This window comes from Centruroides vittatus, unplaced genomic scaffold, assembly GCF_030686945.1.
Source record: "Centruroides vittatus isolate TY-2023 unplaced genomic scaffold, ASM3068694v2 contig_2747, whole genome shotgun sequence".
Taxonomy (NCBI): domain Eukaryota; kingdom Metazoa; phylum Arthropoda; class Arachnida; order Scorpiones; family Buthidae; genus Centruroides; species Centruroides vittatus.
The window spans coordinates 1,623,615-1,648,575 of record NW_027121750.1 but is presented as its reverse complement, the minus strand read 5'-3'; the positions used below and the strand labels follow the sequence as shown (position 1 = coordinate 1,648,575).

The 24,961-nt window shown below is 34.4% G+C and overlaps 2 protein-coding genes across 4 annotated transcripts; one reads left to right on the top strand and one right to left on the bottom strand.

Moving 5' to 3' along the window:
- The first annotated feature begins 800 nt into the window (after window positions 1-800).
- Pomp (proteasome maturation protein) lies at window positions 801-8,020 on the top strand. Its single transcript, XM_067266536.1, has 6 exons — window positions 801-873; window positions 3,193-3,308; window positions 6,794-6,863; window positions 7,530-7,631; window positions 7,709-7,802; window positions 7,875-8,020. The coding sequence occupies exons 2-6, from the start codon at window positions 3,211-3,213 to the stop codon at window positions 7,940-7,942; spliced, it is 432 nt and encodes a 143-aa protein (XP_067122637.1). The 5' UTR covers window positions 801-873; window positions 3,193-3,210; the 3' UTR covers window positions 7,943-8,020.
- A 2,754-nt stretch (window positions 8,021-10,774) lies between these two features.
- On the bottom strand, window positions 10,775-24,805 carry LOC136971990 (transmembrane protein 184C-like). Of its 3 annotated transcripts, none has more exons than XM_067266521.1 (10): window positions 24,583-24,805; window positions 22,995-23,306; window positions 21,008-21,044; window positions 20,713-20,915; window positions 20,345-20,419; window positions 18,821-18,914; window positions 12,396-12,508; window positions 11,392-11,494; window positions 11,145-11,319; window positions 10,775-11,078 (listed from the first exon to the last, which is right to left on the bottom strand). In XM_067266521.1, exons 2-10 carry the CDS (start codon window positions 23,243-23,245, stop codon window positions 10,897-10,899), a joined length of 1,233 nt encoding a protein of 410 aa, XP_067122622.1. In that variant the 5' UTR covers window positions 23,246-23,306; window positions 24,583-24,805; the 3' UTR covers window positions 10,775-10,896. The 3 variants fall into 3 exon arrangements, with proteins under 3 accessions (XP_067122622.1, XP_067122621.1, XP_067122623.1); XM_067266520.1 differs by having other exon boundaries at window positions 24,644-24,805; XM_067266522.1 differs by lacking the exon at window positions 24,583-24,805 and adding an exon at window positions 23,981-23,998.
- Between the last annotated feature and the right edge of the window lie 156 nt (window positions 24,806-24,961).

The window sequence follows — 24,961 nt, the reverse complement described above, 5'->3', positions numbered from 1 at the left end:
TATTTTTTTTACCTATTCAGTTATCAATTACCGCATTATTATATACTGTATTCTTTTTATATATCATTAAATACTGTAAAAGTATCATCCGATTTTTACTTTCCCCGCTGTCATATATATATACAGTAGAGAACCGAAAATCGGAATCAATTGGGGACGGGTTGTTCAGATTAGTGATTTGTTCCGATTACCGATTATGTACGAATAAATATATTAACTTGTCCGATGTTCAAATTTTTCTCCGTTGCGTGTCGCTTCGTGTTGAATTTTCGTCGATTTTAAGCCTAACGAAAATTTTTATAATAATAATCGACGCTATGGTATCGTTAAAAATTATTTCTGCATTTTGTACAAACAAAATAAATATATTGAAGAATATAAAAACAAGAAAATTATACTTTAGAAGTAAATTTAGTATCAAAAACGTTCGATTCAGCACGACACAGTCCGACTGAAAATCGTTCCGATTACCGGCGATGGCGATCGGACGAAAAAATTGACCCCCCGAAGATCTTTACATTTTTGGACTCGGGACACTTTAAAACGTCGAGAAATGCAAAAAGAATCTGGGATAATTTGTGTGTGTATGTGTGTGTGTGTAAGAACACGTTTCGCGTTTACCGAAATTCGAATTAGCGCCGTGGATTATTTTTATGTTTAAGTATTTAACATCGATGTAATTCATCTATTTAGTGGATTTCGAGTTTGCGTTTATTCTTTTAATTTATTTTTTAAAATAAATTTTTGTTATTTTTAATAAATTTTTAAAAAGTTTGAATAAAAAAAATGTTTTTTAGTATTTCGTCCGAAAGAGGGCGCTTTTCGGTGACTGTCGTTTTCGAAGCCGTAGTGGTGAAATTGATCACTTTTTGGGTAAGTTCGACGTGTTCCAAAGGCTTACGATTAATTTATAAAATATATACAAAGTCAACGGCTCTAGAAGGCCTCTTATAAATTAGGACACGTAGGATTAGGCTTTAATGCGGCGATAGGATTAAGAATCGCGCGTAAGTGTAATTGGTGTTACTTCTAGGTCGTGTGTGTTTATATGCGTGTAAAGTATTTAAATATATCTTGTGTGCAGCGACGTACGTACACAAGGAGTAAAACTTTATTCTCGAGGCCCATTAAAAGAGAAGTGAAGATAGAAGGTAATTTCTAACCCCGCTCTGTGGGCGCTAAAAGGGTTTTTATTAAGCCCGTTGCGGGTTGGGACCGCCCGGATGGGCCACCGTCCGACGGCGGTCTTTTGGTCTGGATTCAACGGCGGATTCCCTCCCCGGAGTGGCGGACTGCTGTTTAACTGCGCGGTCTGGTTGTGGAAAGTAAGTTTCGATGGACGAATTTAATTCAAAGACCTGCTCTTGTCGCATTGTCGGAGGTGGTTTTTCTTTATTGTTACCATTTCTCCCTTTTTGTATAATTTTAAAAATTTTTATGGGAAACTCTAAGTCTAACGATGTGCACCACTAATCAAATTTTTTCGGTTACAATAATTGATTGGGCGATAACTTTTGCTTTCTTACAGAAATCTGCAAGAGTATTTTTTAGTACCATATAATAGATGAAATGTGTGATGCGCAAGATATTTACAAAAGTAATTCGCCGTAAGAGAAGACATCGACATTTGGCAGACTCGACAGTTCTGGAGCTGTCGAATATTTTTCTGCAGAATGCCCTGTACGGTAGTATCGTTTAGAAACATGTTTGGTATTTTGACATCACATTTAGTAGCGTCTTTCGTTTACGCTACCTATCGCTTCCCGAAACTGACTGATGGCGGCTGCTTTTTGTACCAAAGCATATGTTGCTCGTCGTTCGGTAGATGTAACTACGTAATGGCTGCCGATTGAAACGCTTTTGCTCAGTTACAACTGTCGACTCTGCCGAATGCAGCCATTATGTCAAATAAGGAGCCGTTAATGATTAAAATGTCTTGCATTCTGGTATTTTTATTGGATGGTATTGTCGGATCACCTTACCATTGCCCTTTGCACAAAATGCTCAATTCTTAAGTCTGTTCACGAAAACATAGAATTTTACTAGATTTAGAAAATAGGATTTTGTGGAATTTTCATAGGAATTGCTGATAATACTGTGCGTTTTTATCCAAAATAATTGATTTGGCAAGTATGCAAAGTTTTGGTTGTGTGTAGGAGTTTTTTGAGGCATTGGGATCCAATGGGAGCATTCGAAAATTGAGTGCTTTCTTTCCAAATAGAATAGTTGGACGAGAATCCGGCGCTTAGTGAACGGCCATTAAAAAATAATTAATAAAATAATATACGATATCTGCACAAATAGCAGAAATCACAATACTTTAAAAAAAAAAATGAGCCAGTTGTCATGAAATTACGTGCCGTATGTCAGTTTTTTTCTCGTGAAGTGAAGTTTGATGTAATGCGTGTGGATTTTTGGTTGTGCACGTTTTTTGCTCGAAAGTTTATGTAATCACTAAAGTAGAATTGAGCGTCACTGGCTTAAAAATGTATTGTTCAAAATAGAAATGTTACGTGTGATTCATTGACACTGACGATTATATTGAACATTTACTGTGTTCGGCGACCTTGACTTGCGCTATTCTAATCCGGTATGGTCGAAACTTCAAAACTTTAGTTGTTTGTTGCAGAGACGTGCGACATTGCAATCACAATAAATGCCATTTAATGTCTTCTGTGGGTGCCGATGTCGTCATTTGCGGCAGTTCTCCCCTTTTTCTGTCTTTAATTCTTTCTATTTTGTAAAAACAACGTGTAATGAATTTGCAGAGTATTTTGAGGTTTTTTCACTGTCAGGAAATCAACAAAACAATAAATTGTCACTAAATTTTATGCAAAATGTATTAAAAACTTGTCTCCACAAGCATAGTCTGCCAAACTAGCAAAAATCATATGGCTGATGGAGTTGGGAAGACTGCACCTAAACCATATTTGCAAAGCCATGTGATCTGTTGTTGACAACACATTGCTGCAGGATTGAAATCTTGTGCAGACTTCGTGTTATTTTTATATGAAAGTTTCTTTTTTGCAATAATAAATCATCAAAATCTCGACCCATTTACTTCATTAAGTAGTTGTTAGATCCATGTTTCAAAATTTATTTACTATGATTTTATTTATTTTTTCATTGGTAATTTGTCATTTTGTGTTTATTTTTATGTAGAAATTTAATCTGTATAATTTAAATTTCCAGATTTCGAATTTTTGAAAGATGGAGTTACCTTCCCTTCGTCCTGGAAATTGCGGAAGAAATGTTTCAAAAGTTAACGAGAGAGGACAGTTTGGTCTTTCCGATCCTATGATCGATGGGTAAGTAGAACTGTATTATGTTGTTAGACAAAAATATATTTTACTAAGAATCATAAGGGAACCAAAATTTCAAAAATCGTACATCATAATAATTACCATTTGGGTACAAATACATCTCTGAATGAGGCAGTTGGGAACTTATCAAAGATGGTAGACCATTCCCATAGAAGGAAAAAAGTCAAAGGAACCAATTGGTCTACGTGTGATCCTTTGAGACGGAGTCCTTGAAATTGCCTGTTTTCCAGTTCACTAGAGACTACTAGAAGGTTATAGAATACAAGAAATGCCATTGCACCAACTACTACGCGGGCGTAACCGGTCGCGCCGTAAGCCCTGTTAAGCAAATTATGTATTTAACGAGCAGTCCGGTCGAGAGGCAAATATTTTGCCAAGGGTCACAGTTTTAGAGATATGGTTCCTTTGCCTTTTTTGGTCATCTAGGGAGGTCCAAACCTCTCATTCGGAACTGCAGTCTTACCACAATTTTGCCAGTGTTTGTGTGGTGTCAGTTACTCTCTTATACTGTTTTTGTTTGAGCCAAAACAAATTGCAAGGTATTATTTTACTTATTGTGCAGATTGATAAAATTAAATTTTTATTCAACCACAGAATTAGGTGCAGATTGCAATATCATTTGCCAATTTTAAAAACATCATTATACACACAATTTTTAACAAGGACCAGAGGATTTTTATAACAAAAATACCCAGCAGGTATTGTTTCCATTCAAGATCTCGCTCTGACACTTTAACAAATTATTTTTTATGTTTTAAACAGACGAATGAAGTTTTAAGTTTTATATTTGTCAAATGTTTTTTTATGGAGACAATTGTCTCCTAACACAATTTCAAAAATCCAGCAATGTGTTGCTTAACTTTCCTGGAAACATTTAAAATTTGTGGTGCCATCTGTTATGATATTTTATTAAAAAACGTTTTATATTTTTAAGTACTATAAAATGGCTAAAAAGGTAGGAATTGGTTTTACGAAAAAAAAAATTGTAATTGTAAATGCTAATAACGAGTAAAATCGGCACTAAATCTGGTCCTACTCGGGATACCACACGCAATCCCCTTTGAACCTTAATCGCCAAAATTTAATAGCATCCTACTTTTTCTATGAAATTGCTATTTAAAAAAATTCTGAGAATTTGCATTTAAGGTTGTGGGATTCCCAGTGGCCGCTGGCATTTTTGCAAATAAAACTATTCGTTTCACTAAAAATCGTGCGTACATTCATCTATAACCTTCTTTAACCACATTGCTCATCTCGCAAATGTTTCAATCAATAAATTCGGCGAGATTACAAAATTAAGCTCCCTCTAACAAATTTAAAATATCCTAGCGTAATTTGAAACACGATCGATTACCAACAAAATATATTAACTCCGAAAATATCGTTTATAGTTTTGTTTTAAGAATTACTACTACTGGAAATGGCGAAAGTTTGCATTACATTTACAATAAAAACAATTGTTATTAAACATTTCCATGATAGTTTAACGGGACTTAAATGTCACAATAAAATATCGAAATTCTCTTTTGCATTCGGCATATTTTGAGAATATAGAACCGTGCTAATTAGTCAAGTTGCTAAAGAATTTTTCCTTGTACGGTACCAGGTACCCCGATGCACTCCAGCAAATTTTAAAATTTAGCCGTTTTTATGACTCGTTTGAATACGTGTAGCAACAGTATTTTGTTCCGATTTTATTCCACCGGCAAAATGTTCGGGAAAAATTTTATTTAAAGCACGGCAATTTGTTTTGTTCGATTGCATTTCTTTCGATGCAGAATAATTTTCTCATGCGACGTTCGGCATTAAAAGCTACAGTTGTTTGTGTTTAATTGAAAAATCTGAATTAAAAAATAAAATAAAATTGTGCAAGTGTAAATTTATTAAATATTGTTGATGAGTAAGTTACAAATTGTTCATCCTTCCTATGATTTATTAACTAAAATTAAAATGTTAAAATGGTTTGTTTAATCATATTAAATAAATACTATTCTGATTGATTTGATGACTGTTTCCTCCTATGGGTGGATTTTGGAACTAAAATTTCTTCACGGAAGCCTTTTCCTTGCGCTACAAGTAGTATACTACCAAATTTGTCAATATTTCAATTGTTAGAGCAAGTATCAAAGTCTCAAATAGGGAAGATTTAATTGTACGGGGTGATCGAAACATTGCACACGTCAGAATATTGTGTTGTCTCCCGCTACAAGACGACGCTACGGTGACTGCCAACTATTAATAGAAACTTTAACACAAAAGTCAGTCACAAAATTGGCTGCAGTATGGCTTTGTTCTAGCATTGTTCATTGAGGAAGCAAAATGATTTTTCCCTGGGAACAGAGGATTTTCACTGTCTAGCGTTATTTCACCGGTTGTTCTTAAGCACACGTTGCGGACGAGTTTTGTCAGAAATTTCCGGAGAGAACTGCAGAATCGGATTTCTTTCACAACCACCTTATTTCTAAAGGATTGTGGCCCTGTGATTGACAGATTTGTCCAGGGGTATCTCAAAGGAGCCGTGTATAAAAATAATCCCATGTATATAAAAAGTAATGGATTATTTTTATACACAGTTTTGTGCCTGCTCTTGTGAACGAGGAGGCCATTTTGAATATATGACGTAACATGATTTGATCTTGCTTTTCTTAAAGATCAGATTATAAACTTTGTTTTTACTACCTTCTGTATTTTTGTACATCAACCTCACAAAATGAGATTTATTCCTAATATACGTATACGTGCACGCGACTTTTCGATTGCCCCGTAGCATTCAGGTGTTTCTACGAGAGAAATTAATAATGCATCGCACGTGTTTACAAAATTATTCTTACATACTAAGAAAGGGTAGAAAATTAAAAATTAACCTTTGATTTCCACCACTGTCCTTGTACTTCCAGCATTAATTATAGGTGCTGGAAGTACAAGGACAATGGTGGATATCAAAGGTCAATCACAGTTCCAGTTAATTTATAAGCAATGAATCAATAACTTAAAATTGGTACTATTCTTTTAAAATTTTTTTAGGGTCGCAACAATGACTCTTAATCTAAACTTTGCAAATTGTGAAATGCCTAGGAAAAAATCTTACACAAGATGGATAAAGGATTAAAATTAATAAACGAGGAGATGCCATCTTTTCAAGATTATTTGTCAACATTTCTTCACGTAACCAAACTAAGTGTGTTACAGTTACGTCACGGGAAAGTAAGAAACAAGCAATAAAACATAATCTCTAAAATGTATTAGATGACTACCAAAAAACTTCTGGCATTCAAACAAAACAAAATCGGCAGCAGTGTAATTTGAAGTTTAAAATCAAAATAATGCAGTAGATGTTAACAAAACTTATATTTCCCATCTTCTGGCCTGCTGTTCTCTATTATATTAAAAATTCAAAAAGTTAAACAACTTTTTGAGCATAAATTTATAAGCTTTTATTAACCTTGTGTAATTAAAATTAGTTTTAATAGTTTTCAGTGTGTGCAGTCAAATAATGCAGAAATGTATTCAGCTCATCCATTGGAAAAAAGTGAAAAAGAAGTAAGTACAGCTTTTTAATTAATTAAAAAGTACTTTGTTTTTAAAATATTATGTAAATATAAATTTTGCAGTAATTAATTATCCTGCTAATTTAATTAAAGAACAATTGAAAGACATTATTTATGCTGTCTTGTTAAGGTCTGAAGACAATTAGATCAACTACTTTCAACAAAATTTTATTTATGCGACGTTTTTAGACACGTAGCGTCTTTGAATATTATCATGTTTTCTATAAGTTAAAATTTCCATTTTTCAATAAAATACAAAACAAGTTTGTAGAAATGTTTAATGATCATTTGAAAGAAATCTGTGAAGTTTATTTAAGCAAAGAAAACTGTGACATCACTTGTCTACTGACTAATCCATCACTTACATAAAAACAACTGAAGTAATTGAATGTGAAGTTAATTTAGTATGTTATCTAAATAATGATGTGCAAGTGGCATTGTTACTGTTTAATTGGTATTCCTCCATATTAGGTTTTACTAGTAAGTAGTTTGTTACAGGTGACAAAAGTAATTGTTAGTAGCACAATCTATTTGTGCTACTAACAATTACTTTGAGAGAGATTTTAAAAATATAATGCATGAATCGATAAAAATAGCTCTCCTCAGACTAGAGGATTCATTTCACTAACGAGATCGATTAATCAAAGACTCGTTTCAGTTTGGCATTCGTCGTCGACAGATGGATTACGCCATCTTGAAGAGAGTTCAGGGACTGCACGCTCCCCTGCGACTCGAATACGAAAGGAAAATCGCCTCTAAGGTAAGTGAGGGTGCCGTTTCGACGTCGGCCCTTCTCGGATAATCGGAACGGTTAATACACGAAGGTTTGCCCTACAGATCGGACGACTTCCCTTTCTTCCCAGCTCCGGCTTCATGTCCAACACTCTGGATGGCACAAATCTAGACCTGAGTTACGAAGACGTGCTGGCCGGTGAGTATCCCCCGCAGTTTCCTTCCGGCCCTTACCCCCGATACAACTAATGGGTCTCTTCTTTCTTTTTAGATCCATCACACTCCGAAGCGTTGGAGGTGCCTCTGGTGGCCATCGAGAAGCGTCTGGGAATACCGTGACGAGAGAATTTTGTAGTGGAAATATTTGTCTGACAAAAATAAACATTGTGTTCCGTTCTTGTTGAAAAACTAAAATAATTTTTAGAAAATTTTCTTTCTCGATACTAATTACCTAATGGCAGTAGGATCAATATTCCAGTGAGTGGCCAACTTAATCCTAGAAAAATTGAAAACAAATTCCATTTTCCAAAACATTTCAAAAAATGTTAGACATGTTTGTTTGAATCTTCAGCTTATCACATTTATACTAAATACAGTAAGTGTATGTTCTATTTGAATCAAAAGTACTTGAATAATTAGTGAGAGAAGGTTAAAAATCCAACAAAATATAGCCCAATCATGTCAGATCTGGCAGCAGACTATACAAAACATTCCAGAAGCTGAAACTGTAATTACATTGCACTTCAAACACTACTTCCAGCAGATAAATTTTTATAGCCAACAAGTGTTTTTCACCACTCGTATGGTCCTCTTCAGGTATACAAACAATAGGATAATCAATTTAAATTTCCTTGAATTTTGAGACTTGATCTTACTATTTTCCTACTGTTAATACTTAAGAGGAATACTTAAAAGGCTGTAAAAAGCTATCTGCCGACGAGATTTAGTGACGAGAATCATAATTTGGTTGCAATTTGAAAAAACTGTAGACAAATTCCCACTGTTGTCCATCTGTCTTTCCTTAATCTCAAGAACAGAGTTAGACAGACAAAAGATGCAACCAGATAATCGGGGCCTTCCTCCCCTAAGGTTTATTTAACTGTATACGAACTTCCGACGCAAACTGCAAGACACGTTATTTCAATTCAAAAATTTTATCCAAAAGGGTGTTAAGCAGATGACTGGCACTATTCAACAACTTATTGTTAAAGGAAAAGTATAATGTACAGGGGAAAGCCACTACTAATTTGAGGTGGAGAGCATATGTTTTAAATTAAAAATAGCAGCTTGGCATTGTGACATCACCACAATAAATAACTGTTTTTTGTCTTAAAAGATTATTAATAATCTTTATAAAAATTAAATAAAGTGATCTGGGAAAGGAGTCGTGTGATTAATGTAACAAGAAAATAACTTGTGTCAAAGCCATAAAAATCTATTAATAGGTGGGAAAGTTATGCAACTTGTTGCATAACTTTCCCAGCTATTAATAGATTTTTATGGATAAACTTTTAGGACAAACTCGGATGTCAATTGCAAAGTTAAATTTGGTGATGGCAGTGAATATTCCCATTGATGAATGGTGTGTGCAGGTTTTTAAAGGTTTAAGTGAAGTAAAAAGTGGTATAATGAGAGTGTAGGATGGGCGTGTTTCATTTTCCCATTTTGACAGAGGAATTGAAAACGATTATTAATGATATTAAAACAAAAAGCTTCAGGAATGGGAGATAAAATGATTATTATTCAAATGTTTTAATGAATTGAAAATTAGGCTGTGGCTTACCTAAAAGCGATCCATTATTGCCATATCTTTTGTCGTTATACGATATTGATAGAATATTTAATAGACTGACCGACAGTTGCAAATAGATAATATGCCTATTACTTATGGGTAGTACTGGCACCGAATAAAATGGCTACAAAAAGGAAAATTCACTTTATAACAATGAAAAAAAAAAAAAAGTTTACTGCCCATTAGGATGGCAGTTATTGTCGACTTTTACGTAATTTTTATGAATGGTTAATCAATACTATGATCTTTAAAAACTGACCAGTTGGTTATATGTAGTTATTTGAAATAATCAATATATATAGAGGGGTGGAATTACCAGAAATTCAGCTTTCACACAAATGTGTATGACTGCGTAGTAAAATCAAAGATTACAGGTATGCAGGTAGTTTTGGGAAAGTCAGGATGGTAGACATCTATCTCAATAGATTTTACACCTTTTCTAAGTGCTCTTGGTGACTAAAGAAAAGCTGTTTAAGGTTTTAATGGCAAATGAAACTACAGTGAAATCACATCATCAATACTCTAATAAAAACATAAAATAAGCAAACGAAACAGATTGTTCCATTACCGATTTTACCTGTGATTGACAACATCCCAAGTCCCTGGCATCGTAACGTTGCCAAACAATTAAAATGCTTTTGGCTAGCCAATTTTGTTTTACGGTAAGTAACGTTTTCGTTTCCATTTCGGAATATCACCGGCTTCGCAAACATTCGAAAAGAAAGACGTCCATTTTCAAACGTTTGCGAAGCCGGTGATGCAATTTAATTTTTCAGTGGGATAGTGATAGTGATAGTAAAAGACCAATCGGAAGACGGAGAGATGCACTTGTTAGGATACCGGGGGTGGTACGGATGAGAAAAACAAATCAAAAAAGAAGTGGAAATTGTCAAGAGAGACCTTTGTTGAAAAGTGATTGATGCATCCTAACTGTTACACTTCTCGTTCAATAAAAATGCTTCTTGCAACTAATACTACCACAAACCACGGCATTCTGGTATAGCAAAACAAAGTAAAATCCATTCTAGTTCATTAATTTTTCCTTTTAAAAAAATACAGAAACGAGACATTTATAATTTTCAAAATAAACGTAAAAAACACTGCTTCCATATTATTCTCCTGCAACTGGCAAAGGGTTTAAGTCAAAGATGTGACGACACAATTTTTCCACCTAAGATATCATTAAAGATTTGAAAAAGGTGGTCACACATTTGTAATTGGACTTTGATGATTTTAAAATGTGAACGGTAGGTAGCGAATAAAGGAAGTGTAGCCAAAAAGAAGAAAAGATATAAAGAATTCAATAGTCTAGAGGAAAGCCATAACAAACAAGGATGAAATCTGGTGACAGAATGTGTGTTTTTAATCAAATCAACCAATGCGTCTTTATAACTTAAAATTTATTGTGAAACTGTTTGTCAGACCCGGTATAAGTATAAAAAGATCCATTTTGAAGATGGCAAACGTTTGTTCTTGACTTGCACCTGACTTTAAGTAAGGCTCATACTGGTCTCTCGAGGTTGTACTGATCCGTGCTCAGATCTTCCGCTTCCGGTTCCCAAGGACCATCGGACGTACCCACACTGTGGTAAGTAGAACTGCCCGATCCTTCTGCCTCCGGTGCTAGGAGTCTCTGGTGCTCACTCGACTTCTTGCCCGACACGGTCCTCTTGACTTTATTACCTAGATAAATATCATTTGTCAGTATTTTTGACTTTCCGGGGACGACGACGTAAGGCGGATACTAACCGACGTGTCGAATGTGTTCGGAGACGTCGTGGGTGACGTCCGACACGTCCCACATGGACAGGAACGAAGCACAGCAGGGTGCCTGTGCCGCGGCCAGATCCACAAACGGACGATGCGAGAAGGCAAAGTAGTGTGCCACTGCTGCCAAAAACATCTCGATGCAAATTATAAAGTCCTGAAAGTTCAAACGACAAACGTCAGAAATACAAAAGAGAAATCGGACAGAAGAATCAAACGATCCACTCACTTGTAAACTCCTCCCAATTTCTCCAACGTCACGTTCTTTACCGCTGGTAAACGACTGGTGTATGACTCCGGTATAAACCAGAATTGAGATGATCACCGACTGACTGTATAAACACAAAAATTACTTTAAAAAAATTAAATCTTCACCCATCCTAAATGTAGTTATGTGCATTAGTAAATAGGACAGTCACTTCTCAATAATCCTTACTGTCATGTGGACACTTAATCCAGCATTTGCATTCTTTTACCTTTAGCTTAATTCATAATCTTCTCCTTGTTTGATATTTATACTTACATTTATAAGAGATGGTGCATAATGCCTATCTCTATGCCAAATTACTTATGGATTGTTTATATTTGTCTGTATGTGTATATATATATATATACACAAATATAAACGTCTAAGCCCAGTTATATTAAAGCCAAATGATTGTCAGAGTATCTAGGAATATATTACTGCTACTGTTAATAATTAAATGCTAAGTAATTTGGCCTAGAGGTAGACATTATGCACCATCTGTAAACATAACTATAAACATCAAACAAGGAGGAGATTGTTATTTTACCTTAATTCCCATAGGGATGGATTAAGGCATATGTCAGCAACCCTTTATGGTTGCATCGCTTTTGGCAGAGCAACAATTCAGCTTGCCATTTTTACTTTGCAAAAAGATGCGGGTATTTCTGCAAAGTAAAAATGGCATGCCGAATTGTTCAATCTTAGTTCAATATTTTCCATCAAAGCACAAATTTGCTCATTATACGGCAAGTGATCAAAATATTTATTGTTTGGAGAGGATAGCCTGAATTACAACACATTTCTAATAATTAGTAGTTTATTATTATATAAATTTAAGTGTATGTATTCGCAGAGACGGGCGGTAAGACCGGACGGTACAAAGTACTTCGAATAATAATAATTTCATTAGTTTCTACGAAAGCACAGAAATTTATTTAATAAATTATTATTATTATTTAAATTGAAACGGATTAGACGATACTCACAAAAATGAAAAGAAGACGACAGCTTTGATGCAAAGAAATTTTGCTACGGGTTTCATTGGCGAGAGCTGTTTTTTATACGCCTTGTAGAATAATACGAGAGAATACATGGCAACCTACATGGGAGGAAAAATCATCAAATTGTAGCAAAAGTGAACCAATATATGCAATTTTAACATTCTTTATTTTTAATAAAAATACATAACGTTTTATGTCTACATAATTTTTATCGGGGTTGTATTTTTATGCCCGTTACTCGGCAGGTGGTAATCTTATGTCGTCGTGAATGACTACCTTTGCAAAATTAAATAAAGCTAAATTGCGTGCATTGGCATGGGCGGGCACGGCCCCCCCCCCAGTTAACCTGGTGCCCCTCTACAGAAAATTACGGCCTCTACTAGGTCCCTCCCGTAACAAAGTCCTGGCTACGCCAATGCGCATCGGTTCACTTTTATAATGAATTATCAAGCTGTCAATATCTCGATTGGCTACTATTTCATCTTAGAATTCTTATTAGTCGAGATATCGATAGCTTGATAATTCATTATAACAACACGTGTAATGACATATTGGCTATTTCATTTGCACAAAATGTAGTTGCTTTACACAATTTTTTTTTCTGAATGGTAAGATTGTCGAAATATGATACGTGAATTTTATACTGAACATCCGACAGGGAAGAAGTTGAATATTGTAAAAACATTTTAAGACAATCAATTTCAGTTGACAGACTGTCTATTATACAACATTCTTAGAAGATTGGGGAATGGTGAGCCGTGTGATGGATGACGATAACATTTCGTGCCGGATGGCAATGAATGGAGAAAGAAAAAATCTCAAACACCCTTTGTCACCTGTCGGCAACAATGCCAAATATATCCCAAAATCTAAGTATTCAAAGAGGATTGGCCATTGGCAAGTGGGGAATGTTGAAACAGCAGTTTCTTGAACCTGGTTTGACTACGTGCTGAACATTACAGACTATGTTTACCAAAATTTACAGAATACATTAAGGAAAATCACCGAGATGAAAGACCCTTTCATCTCTGTGATTTTCTGCCCGTTACTCGGCCGAGGGTAAGATTTGGCTAGAAGACGAGTCGTCTTCTAGCCAAATCTTACCCATTATACTAAAGAAACATTGGATGAACTTGAGCATTTGAGGATTCCATTTGTGCTTGAATGTCAAAGTTCTCTTAAAACACCTCGGTTATCCCAGTCGAAGATTTCTGGACAAATTTAAAAAAGATGAATCTACATCAATAATTACAGGCCTAAATTGGTCAAAAACTTGAAACAGAAAATTCAATTGTAGCTTAAGAAAATGCCTACGTCCTGGTTCTCGAAGACTATGAAGAATATACAGTATCCCCAAACTGCCATAGAGCCTCCCAAAACATTAATACTGTTTTTTTGCACTAATCTTGATGTTGGACAATTTGAAGTATTTTCCTGTTATTTTTTGCAACCAGATTTATTACGTGCATATTTTTTTCACCACACGTTAATAAACTGAACATCGTATATATAAATATATAATGTACGAGGGTTATTTTTTTCAACCTCCGCTGACCCAGAATAAAAAAATAAGAATGAAAAAAAAAACCACCTTATTTGTAGAAGGTAGTTACAGTCTTTACCTATTTTTCCACATAATTGCCTTGTCAATTCAGGCAGACGTCGTACCGTGACACCAGCTTTTGTATACCCACGTCAAAGAATGTTGCGCCAGGCCATTCGGCCCACCTTTAACGCCGTCGGTCAGCGGTATACAACATGGGCCTTGAAATTTGAGGAAACTTCTCATTGACCTCAGAAATCTTGAACCGACGCCTTTCTTGAAGCAATTGATCCACTTTGTCCACCAAATCGTCAGTCATCACACACTTCCTTCCAATTTATGACATTTTTAATTTATCGATACTTACATATAAATAATTAAATGCACACATGTAGTATATTAACTTTCCCAAACTAAAAAAGCCTCAAAATTCATATGTTTATATTCAAACACCTTTCTATCAGTTATTTATTACATGATATTTAATCTAGTGCCCATTGATGTATCTTTAAATATATACTGTTTTTTCTGTAAACTTCATAAATGTGATTATCAAGTACAAAAATAAGGGTTTAAAATGTTCATAAACTGCACAAAATTATCCAAGAAAAATTCTTGCTGCTTTGTTCTTTCCAATCTTTGACCACGTTTATGTAGTGAGAGTGTGGCAAAAATAATGTATGATTTGACGTATAGCAATCGAGCAGCACTGCATAGAGAAACGCATATTGTATTGAAATTTACCTATTGTCATCTGCATCGCGTAAGGTTGAAGAATTGCCTCCTAGTTTTACGATTTTTAAGGAAAATGAGGGTGAAACAAACAGTATCAAGAACTGCACTGTCTACGACATATTACAGGATTTCATTTGTCCAGAAAAACGAAAGCTATCTTTAATAATAATAATCATACAACTGCACAGCACCTGGTGTAGACAACATTCACAATTTCTGGTACAAAAAATCCACCCTGCACTAGCTAAATGTTTAACTCATATCATGAACAATGAACAATCCACAAGACACACTAATTTCTCACATAGGAAATTTCTCACCTACATGAAACCAAAAAACACCAAAAGATCCTGCACAGTACAGACCAATTACATGTCTTCCAATACTGCAAATGCAAGAGGTAAGAATCTTGTAAACAAAATATACAATCATATTGATAAACAATTATATGTCGTAGACATCACGAAAATTGCAAAGAACGACTACTTGTTGACCCTGTTATTGTGCAGCAAGTTCATAAGCAACAAAGAAACATACACATGGCATATGTTGAATACAGAAAAGCATTTGACAGCATTTCACACACTTGGCTGCTGCACATACTTCACATCTACAAAATTCATCCTCAACTCATTTGTTTCCTTGGTTTTTCCATGCTTCACTAGAGAACAACATTACATCTTAACCTCCATAATACTAAAAACAAATCAAATATATATCAAGCGAGGAATCTTTCAAGGAGATTCCTAGTGTCCTCTTTGATTCTGCCTTGCACTTAACCTTTTATATAACTCACTGAACAAAACACAACAACCCCATTCGCATTATCACACCTCACGTATGTACATGGATGATGTCAAACTTTACGCATCTGCGCAGAACCAGTTTCATCTCTTACAACCTACATACACACACACAATTGATATACAAATGGAGTTTGGTCTAGGCAAAAGCAAAACATTCCATTTTGAAAAAGGAGTTCTGAAGAAAGGAGACTTTGTACTCAGAAGTGGAGATATAATTGAATCCATGAAAGAGGATGAGTTTTACAAATATTTAGGATTCTAACTGCAAAACATACAAAACTTGCATAGATAAAACAAAGATTAACACTCAAATACTGGAACAGATTACAATACATTATCCCTGTAATTCACTTATTCTTTTGGAGTTATACACTGGACACGCACAGGTCTCGAGCAACTCCAAAGGTAAACAAGAACAACACTTAAACAAGCATAAACAATATAATCTAAAATTGTCTGTAAAAAGACTAACTCTTCCTTGTAAAGACGGTGGCCGTGGCCCGACTAATACAGTTAACCTGCACTACAAACAAATTCTGATACTGAGAGTTTTTTCCACAAAAAACAAGAAACATCAAGATTACAAACAGCTATAACTCAGATAGTAACCACACATCTTTAAACATACATTCTGAGCACCTGGACATAGTCCAACACATAAACAACACACACCACTAAGCAGTCATGGGCCCAAAAGTCACTTCGTGGCGGCGCATGTCTATGACTATGTTGACAAAACTGCCATCAAACTACTGGCTGACTAGGGGCTGTCTGGAGAGACCGAAGGGTTTATGGTTGCCATTCAAGATCAGGTCATAAACACTAAAAACTATAGAAAACATACATCCTGAAGGATACATCACTCACAGATGACTCTTGTAGAAAATGCCACATTCTGCCGGAAACAATGCAACGTATTACTTCTGATTGCAAGCTCTTAACATAAACAGACTAATTACATAGGCATAATCAAATAGCAAATATAATACACCAAGAGCTTGCACACAAACAGATTATTAAACACCCAGGTACCATATTACAAATATACTCCACAGGCAGTATTAGAAAATGACACACACAAAATATACTACGAGAACCATAATCACGGATAACCATAATTCATCACAATAGACCTGACATTGCTTTCATCAACATCTTATACACCTCTGTTACAAACACTTATAACATAAAAAATGCTTACACTGAAAAAATCAACAAGTACACTCCACTTGCTCAAGAAATAAGACAGATGTAGAGGATGGATAAGGTATTTATAGTACCTGTTGTCCTCTTTTTTCTACTTGTATTATACCACATACACTACACAAAAGTCTAAAAACATTAAACATTAATAAAAATGTATACGTGGCACTACAGAAAGCCACAATATTGAACACATCACATTGTTTGGAAGTTTATAGATGTTGATATATATACCAATAACACGGGAGCTTAATGTAACACGGTCTCTCACAAAAGTCAACGCACGGCTTTGGGTAGCTATATCTTGACTTTTGTGAGAGACCGGACTTGATGACAATTTTTGAGAGAAAATTTTTTGTCTTTCGAGTGTTAAATTAGTTCAAAACCCAGCGAAACAAAATTTTTTCAATTTAATTACCGGAGGACGATCGCATCTCTCTCCCCAGAGTCACTTCCTTTTCCAGGGGACTCATCAAATATGTCACCAGGAACTAACAACAAATATTCACCATTGGTCGAAATAAGTAACGTGGCTAAAAAGAGGGCATCAAAACCAAAGGGGAGGAGCCCCCCGATATAAAAGGATTGAATCGAGGACAAGAAGGGCCGAGAGTCCAAGAGTTTGCCGATCCGCCTCCTTTTGTGAGTGTTCCATCGCTGATCCTTTCGCCCGCCCTTCCACCAATCCCTCGACCAACATTCCCGACCGTTTCTGCCGTTCTCTGAACCTGACAACCTGACATCACGAACTCGAATTCTCTCCACGATGATCCTGTCATCTACAATCTTCGATCTACAATTCTACAACCTCGACAATCAATGTTCCAATCAACATATTTTGCATCGCACGTAATATTGTAAGCTCTCTCTCTTGGCTAGGAACTCGTTAACTTAAATACGCAATCGTGTTACGCTATATAGCTTTTTCCAATTTAAGCCGCTCTTTGGAGCTAAAGAGAACACTCTGTTATTCTATGTATATGTGTAAATAATTTATATAAATAAATGGATATTTTTTTCCTTTGTAAATAAGTTGTCTCTCAGTCTGTCTCCATCCTGGACTCCTAGTGTTTACATACGTGACCACTCATGCACAATCAGATTAGCATCCAAAAGTCTCTGTATCGGCCTTAAAGAAAAAAAAAAGTGGTGTTGGTCCTGACATAGGCATCACTGGTCTGGTGCCGACCTTCTGGTCACGCTTTAGTCCAGTATAGTACTTGGCACCGGTATCAGCCGAGCGTGACATTCGCAATTAATAATAATAATTATCAGTTAGATTCAAGATATTGATATGACTAATCAGTTAATCATATCAATTTAAAAGATACATATAATAAGCCGATTACAATTATGAAAGTTATCGTTCAGGACTTTGAAACTAATATCGGAATATCTTGTAAATCATTTATAAAAATTCCTGTTAATAATTTTTCAGTAAATATTAAATTTGTTTAATAATATATATATATATATAAAATAATTAAAATATAGACTATAAAGTTTAAAAACTTTGTTTTATGATTACAATAAAAACCACGCTAAGTCGAACTGCATTAACTGAAGCTATCTACAGGTCTCGGGCAGAGTGCATAGGTTATTCCATATAATACGATCTCGTTAATTCAAAATTGTTGATACTTTTAACTCAAACCTTCCACTCCGATTAGTTCATAATCTTCATTTTCTCTTATACTTCGTACGAACGTGAACATTTAAGATAAAACACTACGGCCAAACACAGCACCATGCCATTACAACATTGCATCAACATTCGTCGTGTTCTGATTGGGACGCGAGGAAGCACCTCGACAATGCCCTCAAATGCACCATAAAATATATACAATTTTTTAAATAGATTCTTGAAAAAAACTGGGTATAACTCATTAACTCAAAGGTGGGATTTTCACTCCTTAAACTTTGACTTAACAAGGTTTTACTGTATATATATATATATATATATATATTGCCACTGTGCTTTTTAGGACAGAATAAATATATCAAATTATATAATATATTAGAGAGTAAAATAAGATCTTATTTTAACGACTTAATAATCCTTTTATCAAAAAATATGATTATTAGAATGTTAACATAATGAAAAACAAAAATGTTTTACTTACAAATTGTGAAATATTGTTTATGACTACAATGTAAGGATAGGCAACATTAGGAACAAATTTTCCTTCTCCATAAACACCCGATAATTCACATATCCTAAAGAAAGAAAAACAGTGTTTAAAAAAGAATTTTATTTTGTTTTTGTATTCAATTTCATAATTCAAACTAAACAACAAGTTTCGTTCCAGGCAACCGAAACAACAATTTAGTTCTCTAGAGTTTTCTCGTTCTCACAATTTAATATTAGCGAGGTCGAGGCCGAAGTTTTAAATGCAAAAACGTGTACGTCGGACGTTTGGCACCGCTTTCCCGTGAGCCTAGAAGTTTGACAATGGTGTTTGGAAAGTCGGTGGAATCGTGCTCAACATCCCAAATGCCATTGTCAAACTTCTGGGCTTACGGGAAAGTGGCGCCGTACGTCCGACGTACACGTTTTCGAGTTTAAAACTTTGGCCTCGACCTGGCTATTAAAATACAATTTTTGGAAAAAGAATAAAAAGTTTATTAAAAAATTATACAAGTTACTTTTTGAAAGTTTTAATGTTTTGCTTAATTTACTTCAAGTCATCCACAAACTACAGAAAATAAGCTTTAAAGATTTTAAACAGATGATAATTCTACACTATAAGAATGTGCATTCTTCACTAAAACTTCAAATCTTATATGCTTTGATCTTAAAAACTGCCAAGAAAAAACTTCAAAAGTATCTAAATTAAGTTTCGTAAAGTTGACTAAACTACAAGGTACTCGTTTTGTAACGTAAAAGTAGGGATCCATGACTTCATTTTTGATATAAAGTGGAGTCGACGTGACAATGTCCATGCTCCCTGATGCAATTGAGCACACCTAACAGAATTTAGGGGTGAGAGATAAAAAACAGCATTGATGTCCTAGTCACAATAGATTATTAAAGCTAATTAAAGCTAATTTAATCAAACTAATAATAGCTAATCTAACCAAACCCACAATGTATTGAGTTGAACAGAAAATTTGTTTTTTTCGGCATATATTGTTACAGAGATTATAAATGCTGTTTGAGTCTTGGAAGTTGTATCCGGAGACAACTTACATGGACTTGAAAAACATTTAATGCCAAACATAAAAGAATGATCTCAAAAACTATTCCCGTGAAGAGACGTTATTTAAAATAAAATACGGTGCAAGAACGATGACGAAGCAAATATAATAAACCGACAATCGCCTAAATATTCGGGCTATAATATGGCTATTATAGCACGAATATTTAGGCCGTCGTTGGTTTATTATATTAACTCGTCGGGCTTTGAGATGTGTATTATATGATGAAACAAATCATGTTTTTGTAGCGGCCATAATTTCTACACTAAAACTGTTTAGTTTGAATTATTTGAAAAAAAATATGAAATTTAGACAACTGATTAGATTTAAACATATATTTACTTATAATTTAATAATAATAATAATAATATTGTTATTATAAAATATTAAGCCACATTACCAAAAAGTAATTAATTAATATAATTCATTATCATCATTTGTTTACTTACAACGATGTTATTGTTGTTAATGGACGCATTACTGTATACTGTAGAATACCATGTTTACATGCATGAATAAAATCCCTATAATTTAAATATATCAGTTTTTAAATTTATTAAATGTTTGTATATTAATAGTATCAATAGAAGCCTGCTCCACACATTTGGTATTTGCCAATTGCAGAATAATTGCCCTTTGATTTGGCACAATATACCAACAAGGAGTTGCAAGTGATGAATATCAAATATTCGTCCCAAGTAAATCTTCCGTACTATTTAATATTGGCCAAATATTTTCTCGGCATTTGACAAATACCAAACGTGTGGAGCTGGCTTAATATACGACGACTCGTATTAGCAAAAAATAAAAGCTTTACCTTCCACCGGGACACGGTTTAAGACAACAACAGGGAAATATATGTTTAACGGAGGGTTTGTCTTCGACTGTTATATCTAGTTCCATTTCGTATCGCAAAAAATTCAGCAAAAATACCATGAAATTATAAATAACATATGCTTCATAACATTCTCTACAGGTATCCAAATATATTCCAATTTTTGGAGATGTCAATACTAGCCACTATTTAAATGTATTTCATTATTACAATAATAATTTACATCTAAATATTTATTGATATATATTGCAATCACATTAGAAAAATAAATACTCACAGCATTTAGCGCGTAAATCGGAACCATCCAGAGTATTCTACAAGAAAATTTACTATCAATATTTGTTACTAATAAAAAAATAAAATAGCACATGTTAATCCGCAAACAATATTAAGCACAAAATTGACGTGAACGTCACCGTTGTACTCCTTGGACTGTGCTAGTCTAGAGTACGAGCCACGAAAACACCGAGTTTATGGTGGTGGTGTCGCACTTAGCTGATGGAAGTTAAAATCTACAATCATTTTCAAGGATAAAACTAAACCTAAAATTTCCCATTAGATGATTTTGTATATTATTGCAAAAGATGGATGGATGAAAATGGCATTAAATTACGGTTAAGTAACGTACGAAACGAGCAACCGGGCAACGTGTTTAAGAAAGATATTTTGCAGTACGTAAAAACATTAAAACTGTTATCAGAATACTAAATATAATAATTGAAATAATGTAACTTCCGGTTTGCTTTGAAGTTCGTATATCTGATCTCGTCTTTCGTCTATCTAACTCCGTTCTCGAGATTAAGGGCAGACAGGCAACTGAAAATTTATAGATCTACAATTTTTTCAAATTGCAGCCCAATGAATTAAATTAATCTATAATATACATATAATGGTTAATGTTACCTTAGGTAGCCAAGATGGCGGCTTGTCTCTGAAACATTGGGGACGCACGTACTAACCTAACCTATTCTAATAAATTATCATAATTATTGCCAACCAAAATATTAGAATAGGTTAGGTTAGGTTAGTACATGCGACCCCACTGTTTCAGAGACGAGCCGCCATCTTTGCTACCTAAGGTAACATTAACCGCAATGCATCGTGATTGTTGATTTTTGTCATTTTGTAAACACTTTTCTGAGCAATAGTTCATAGAGAATATAGGAAGTTTTGTTGATTATTTAGAGTTTCATCACAAGTAATATTGCAAGATTATCAAAGGAAAATAGTCATGTGACTACAAAATAATGGCATCAACTAGTTTGCTCTTAGCTTTAGTGAGTTAAACACTGCAATAAAATTGTCTTAATACATGATAAAAAATGAAACTAAAAGTAAAATCATTTATAATACAGTGAGTCCTCGCTTAATATCATTTCTTTATAATATTTTTGAAGAAAGATACTAGTACATTTGTAATCATTTACAATTATCGTTGTGGAATTTTCTTTATACACAGTAAAATTGATTCTATGAGGTGAAAGATAAATGCCGGAGGTTTCAAACAATACAATTACAACAGATTTGGTTACGTATTTTTCTTAATAAGTTTCCAACAATGTTAAGTGAGGACTTGCTGTATATTCTATGAATATAATGTATATTGGATTAAACTATTTGTGAAGAAATGAAACTAAAAACTAATTTTTATTAAAAAAACATTTTCATTCTCTTATAAGAACATCTTCAGCTCAATGAACATTATGAAACTATCTGTGTTCATGCAATTATTGGGTTGGGATGGAAAGCAAACTGCTTTCCATCCAAGAAGTGTTGCATGGAGCAAAAGAGTGAGGGAGGATGGGAGAAGAAACTCCCAGCTGAGATCGAGCAGATTCTGCCAGGTCAACTTTCACGCATGGTCTTGCATTGTCACGAAGAAAGTGCACAGTATCATCTGTGAACAAACTAGTGGACTTGGTCAAAACCGAGACTCATTTCTTGCAAGATCGGACATGGGTTGGCTTTCACCAGCTGCTGCAGCTCATCACCCAATAGAAAAGAAGGGCTTCCCGAGTATAGCTTATCTTCGACATCGTATTGCCTGGCTTTAAATGTACCGAACCCATCATAGATCATAGACTTGTAGACGACACAATTGCATATAGAGTCTAGTTATAAAAAGTGGTCTGTTAGATTAATTACACTTCTTAGGATAATTAATGCTTATGATTCATTAACATTAGACATTTTTTAATAAAAATTACTTTGGCTCCTGAAATAAAATTATCTATATTTTAAAAAAATATCAATATAAAAATTACCTAATAATATATTTTTGCATGTAAGGTTTCGTGTAGTGAACTAAATGTTGTGTTATTTCCCAAAATGTGATTGGGAGAGCCATCAGAACGAAAATACCTCCGATAAACCACGCCTGATCGTGAGAGGTGACGCCATTTTCGGCGAGTCGCCAAATACACAAAGGAAGCAATACCAAAATTATAATTCCATAAATTATCATAACGACCGGTCGAATCCACATACGCCATCTTCTCGTGCACCATTCTAACATTTCTGACAGAAATTATTATTATTAAAGCTCGGTATTTTAAAGCGAAGACTCTCGAAATTACCTGAAAAATAAAAATTCATTTATTAATAATGTTAAATTTAAAATACAATAGCAATAAATGTATCTAAATGTTTTTCTATTTTATTATAAATAAAAATGACTTTTGAAGATTAACTACTATACTTTTGTGTGGATAACACATGGCGGCATATACCACAAAAAATCTATGATGAAAGTGAAAGTATATATAGAAGGAGTGCAAAAGTAGGTATACAGTTGTTGTTATGGAAAATACAGGAAAAAAAGACATTTATTTTTATGTATAAATTAAACCACAAATAAGAAATATGATGAAAAAATAAAAGATAAAAATAATAATAATACACACCAAACGTGTATTTCCCAGATTCACAACTATATATCTACTTTTGCAGCCCCCCGTATACTGCATACGAGCACTGACAAATAAGCAGAGGTGCTTAGCCACTTTGTAATCCCTGCAGCTACAGTTCGGCACTACCTCCAAAGCTAACATCGAAAACATTTTTCGAAATTTTTCATCTCGGCTTCGGATCTCGAACTGCAGTTAATCTGTTAGTGGAAGTGTCTCCCTTCATCCCGTCTTTTATATGTCTATATGATAGGCCCCCTTTTCTCTCCTCCCACGCCTAACAACTTCCCCAATCCAGATAAGACCACCTAGGACCGGAATAAAGAAACGACGAATAACCATACCAAAGCGTTAGTTACGAAACCCATAATAGAAAAGTATCATATAAACATCGATATAGCATAACCGGACAAGACCGAACGAGGAGTGACGAGTCTGTCAACCGTAAAGACAGGCGTAAGGTTGTGAGAGAAACGTCCATGATCGTCAAATCAAAGATGCCACAGAAACGTAACGACGACCGGGCTTTAATTGGACGGGACAAGACAAAGCGAGCTAGCCGCCGAGGAGGACGCTTCCCGGGGGCCATCTACGAGGAAACAGGTCCCCGTTTCGGTGTCAGAAATGCGAATTAAACCGGAAAATTCTACGTTGCCACCGGTCAGAAAGACGCAAAGGCAAAATCCACGTTTGTATTTTAGTCCCTTAAGACTTCGGTGATGTGTAGTTTCGATTAAATATATTTCATTTCAGGTGCGATTTAAAGTGTAAAACGAGTAATTTCAAAAACTATAATTACACAATTATTAACAGAATTCGTGAAAAGTGTGGGAAATACGAAGAAAAACGATTGATTAAATAATAATTATTTTGATTATTACGTTTAACATACGTAATAATACGTATTTAACACGTAATATACGTAACAAACAAAAATCGAACATACGTAATAATCAAAATTCAAATGCAATAAATTGATTGGTACCGAATAAAAGTCCCACACATACCTATATTACGATTATAATACCATTATAAACGGCAAATTCGTCGATGTTTTTAATTCCATTCGATCAGTTACGCTTCCATAAGAAATTTTAAAAGAATAATCACAAAACTTCGAGACTTGACACAATTTACCAATCGGTCAGCTGAGCCGCCGACATTATCAAAATGAAGCAAAAATAAACAATCGAACTTAAACACGAAATTTTTATTAAAGATAAATAAAAAATATTATTTTAAATTATAATTAAATATCATTTAAAATGTTTAATAAATAAAACGTAATTACTCAATTTACTACGCTATTAATTTTTAATGTTTCG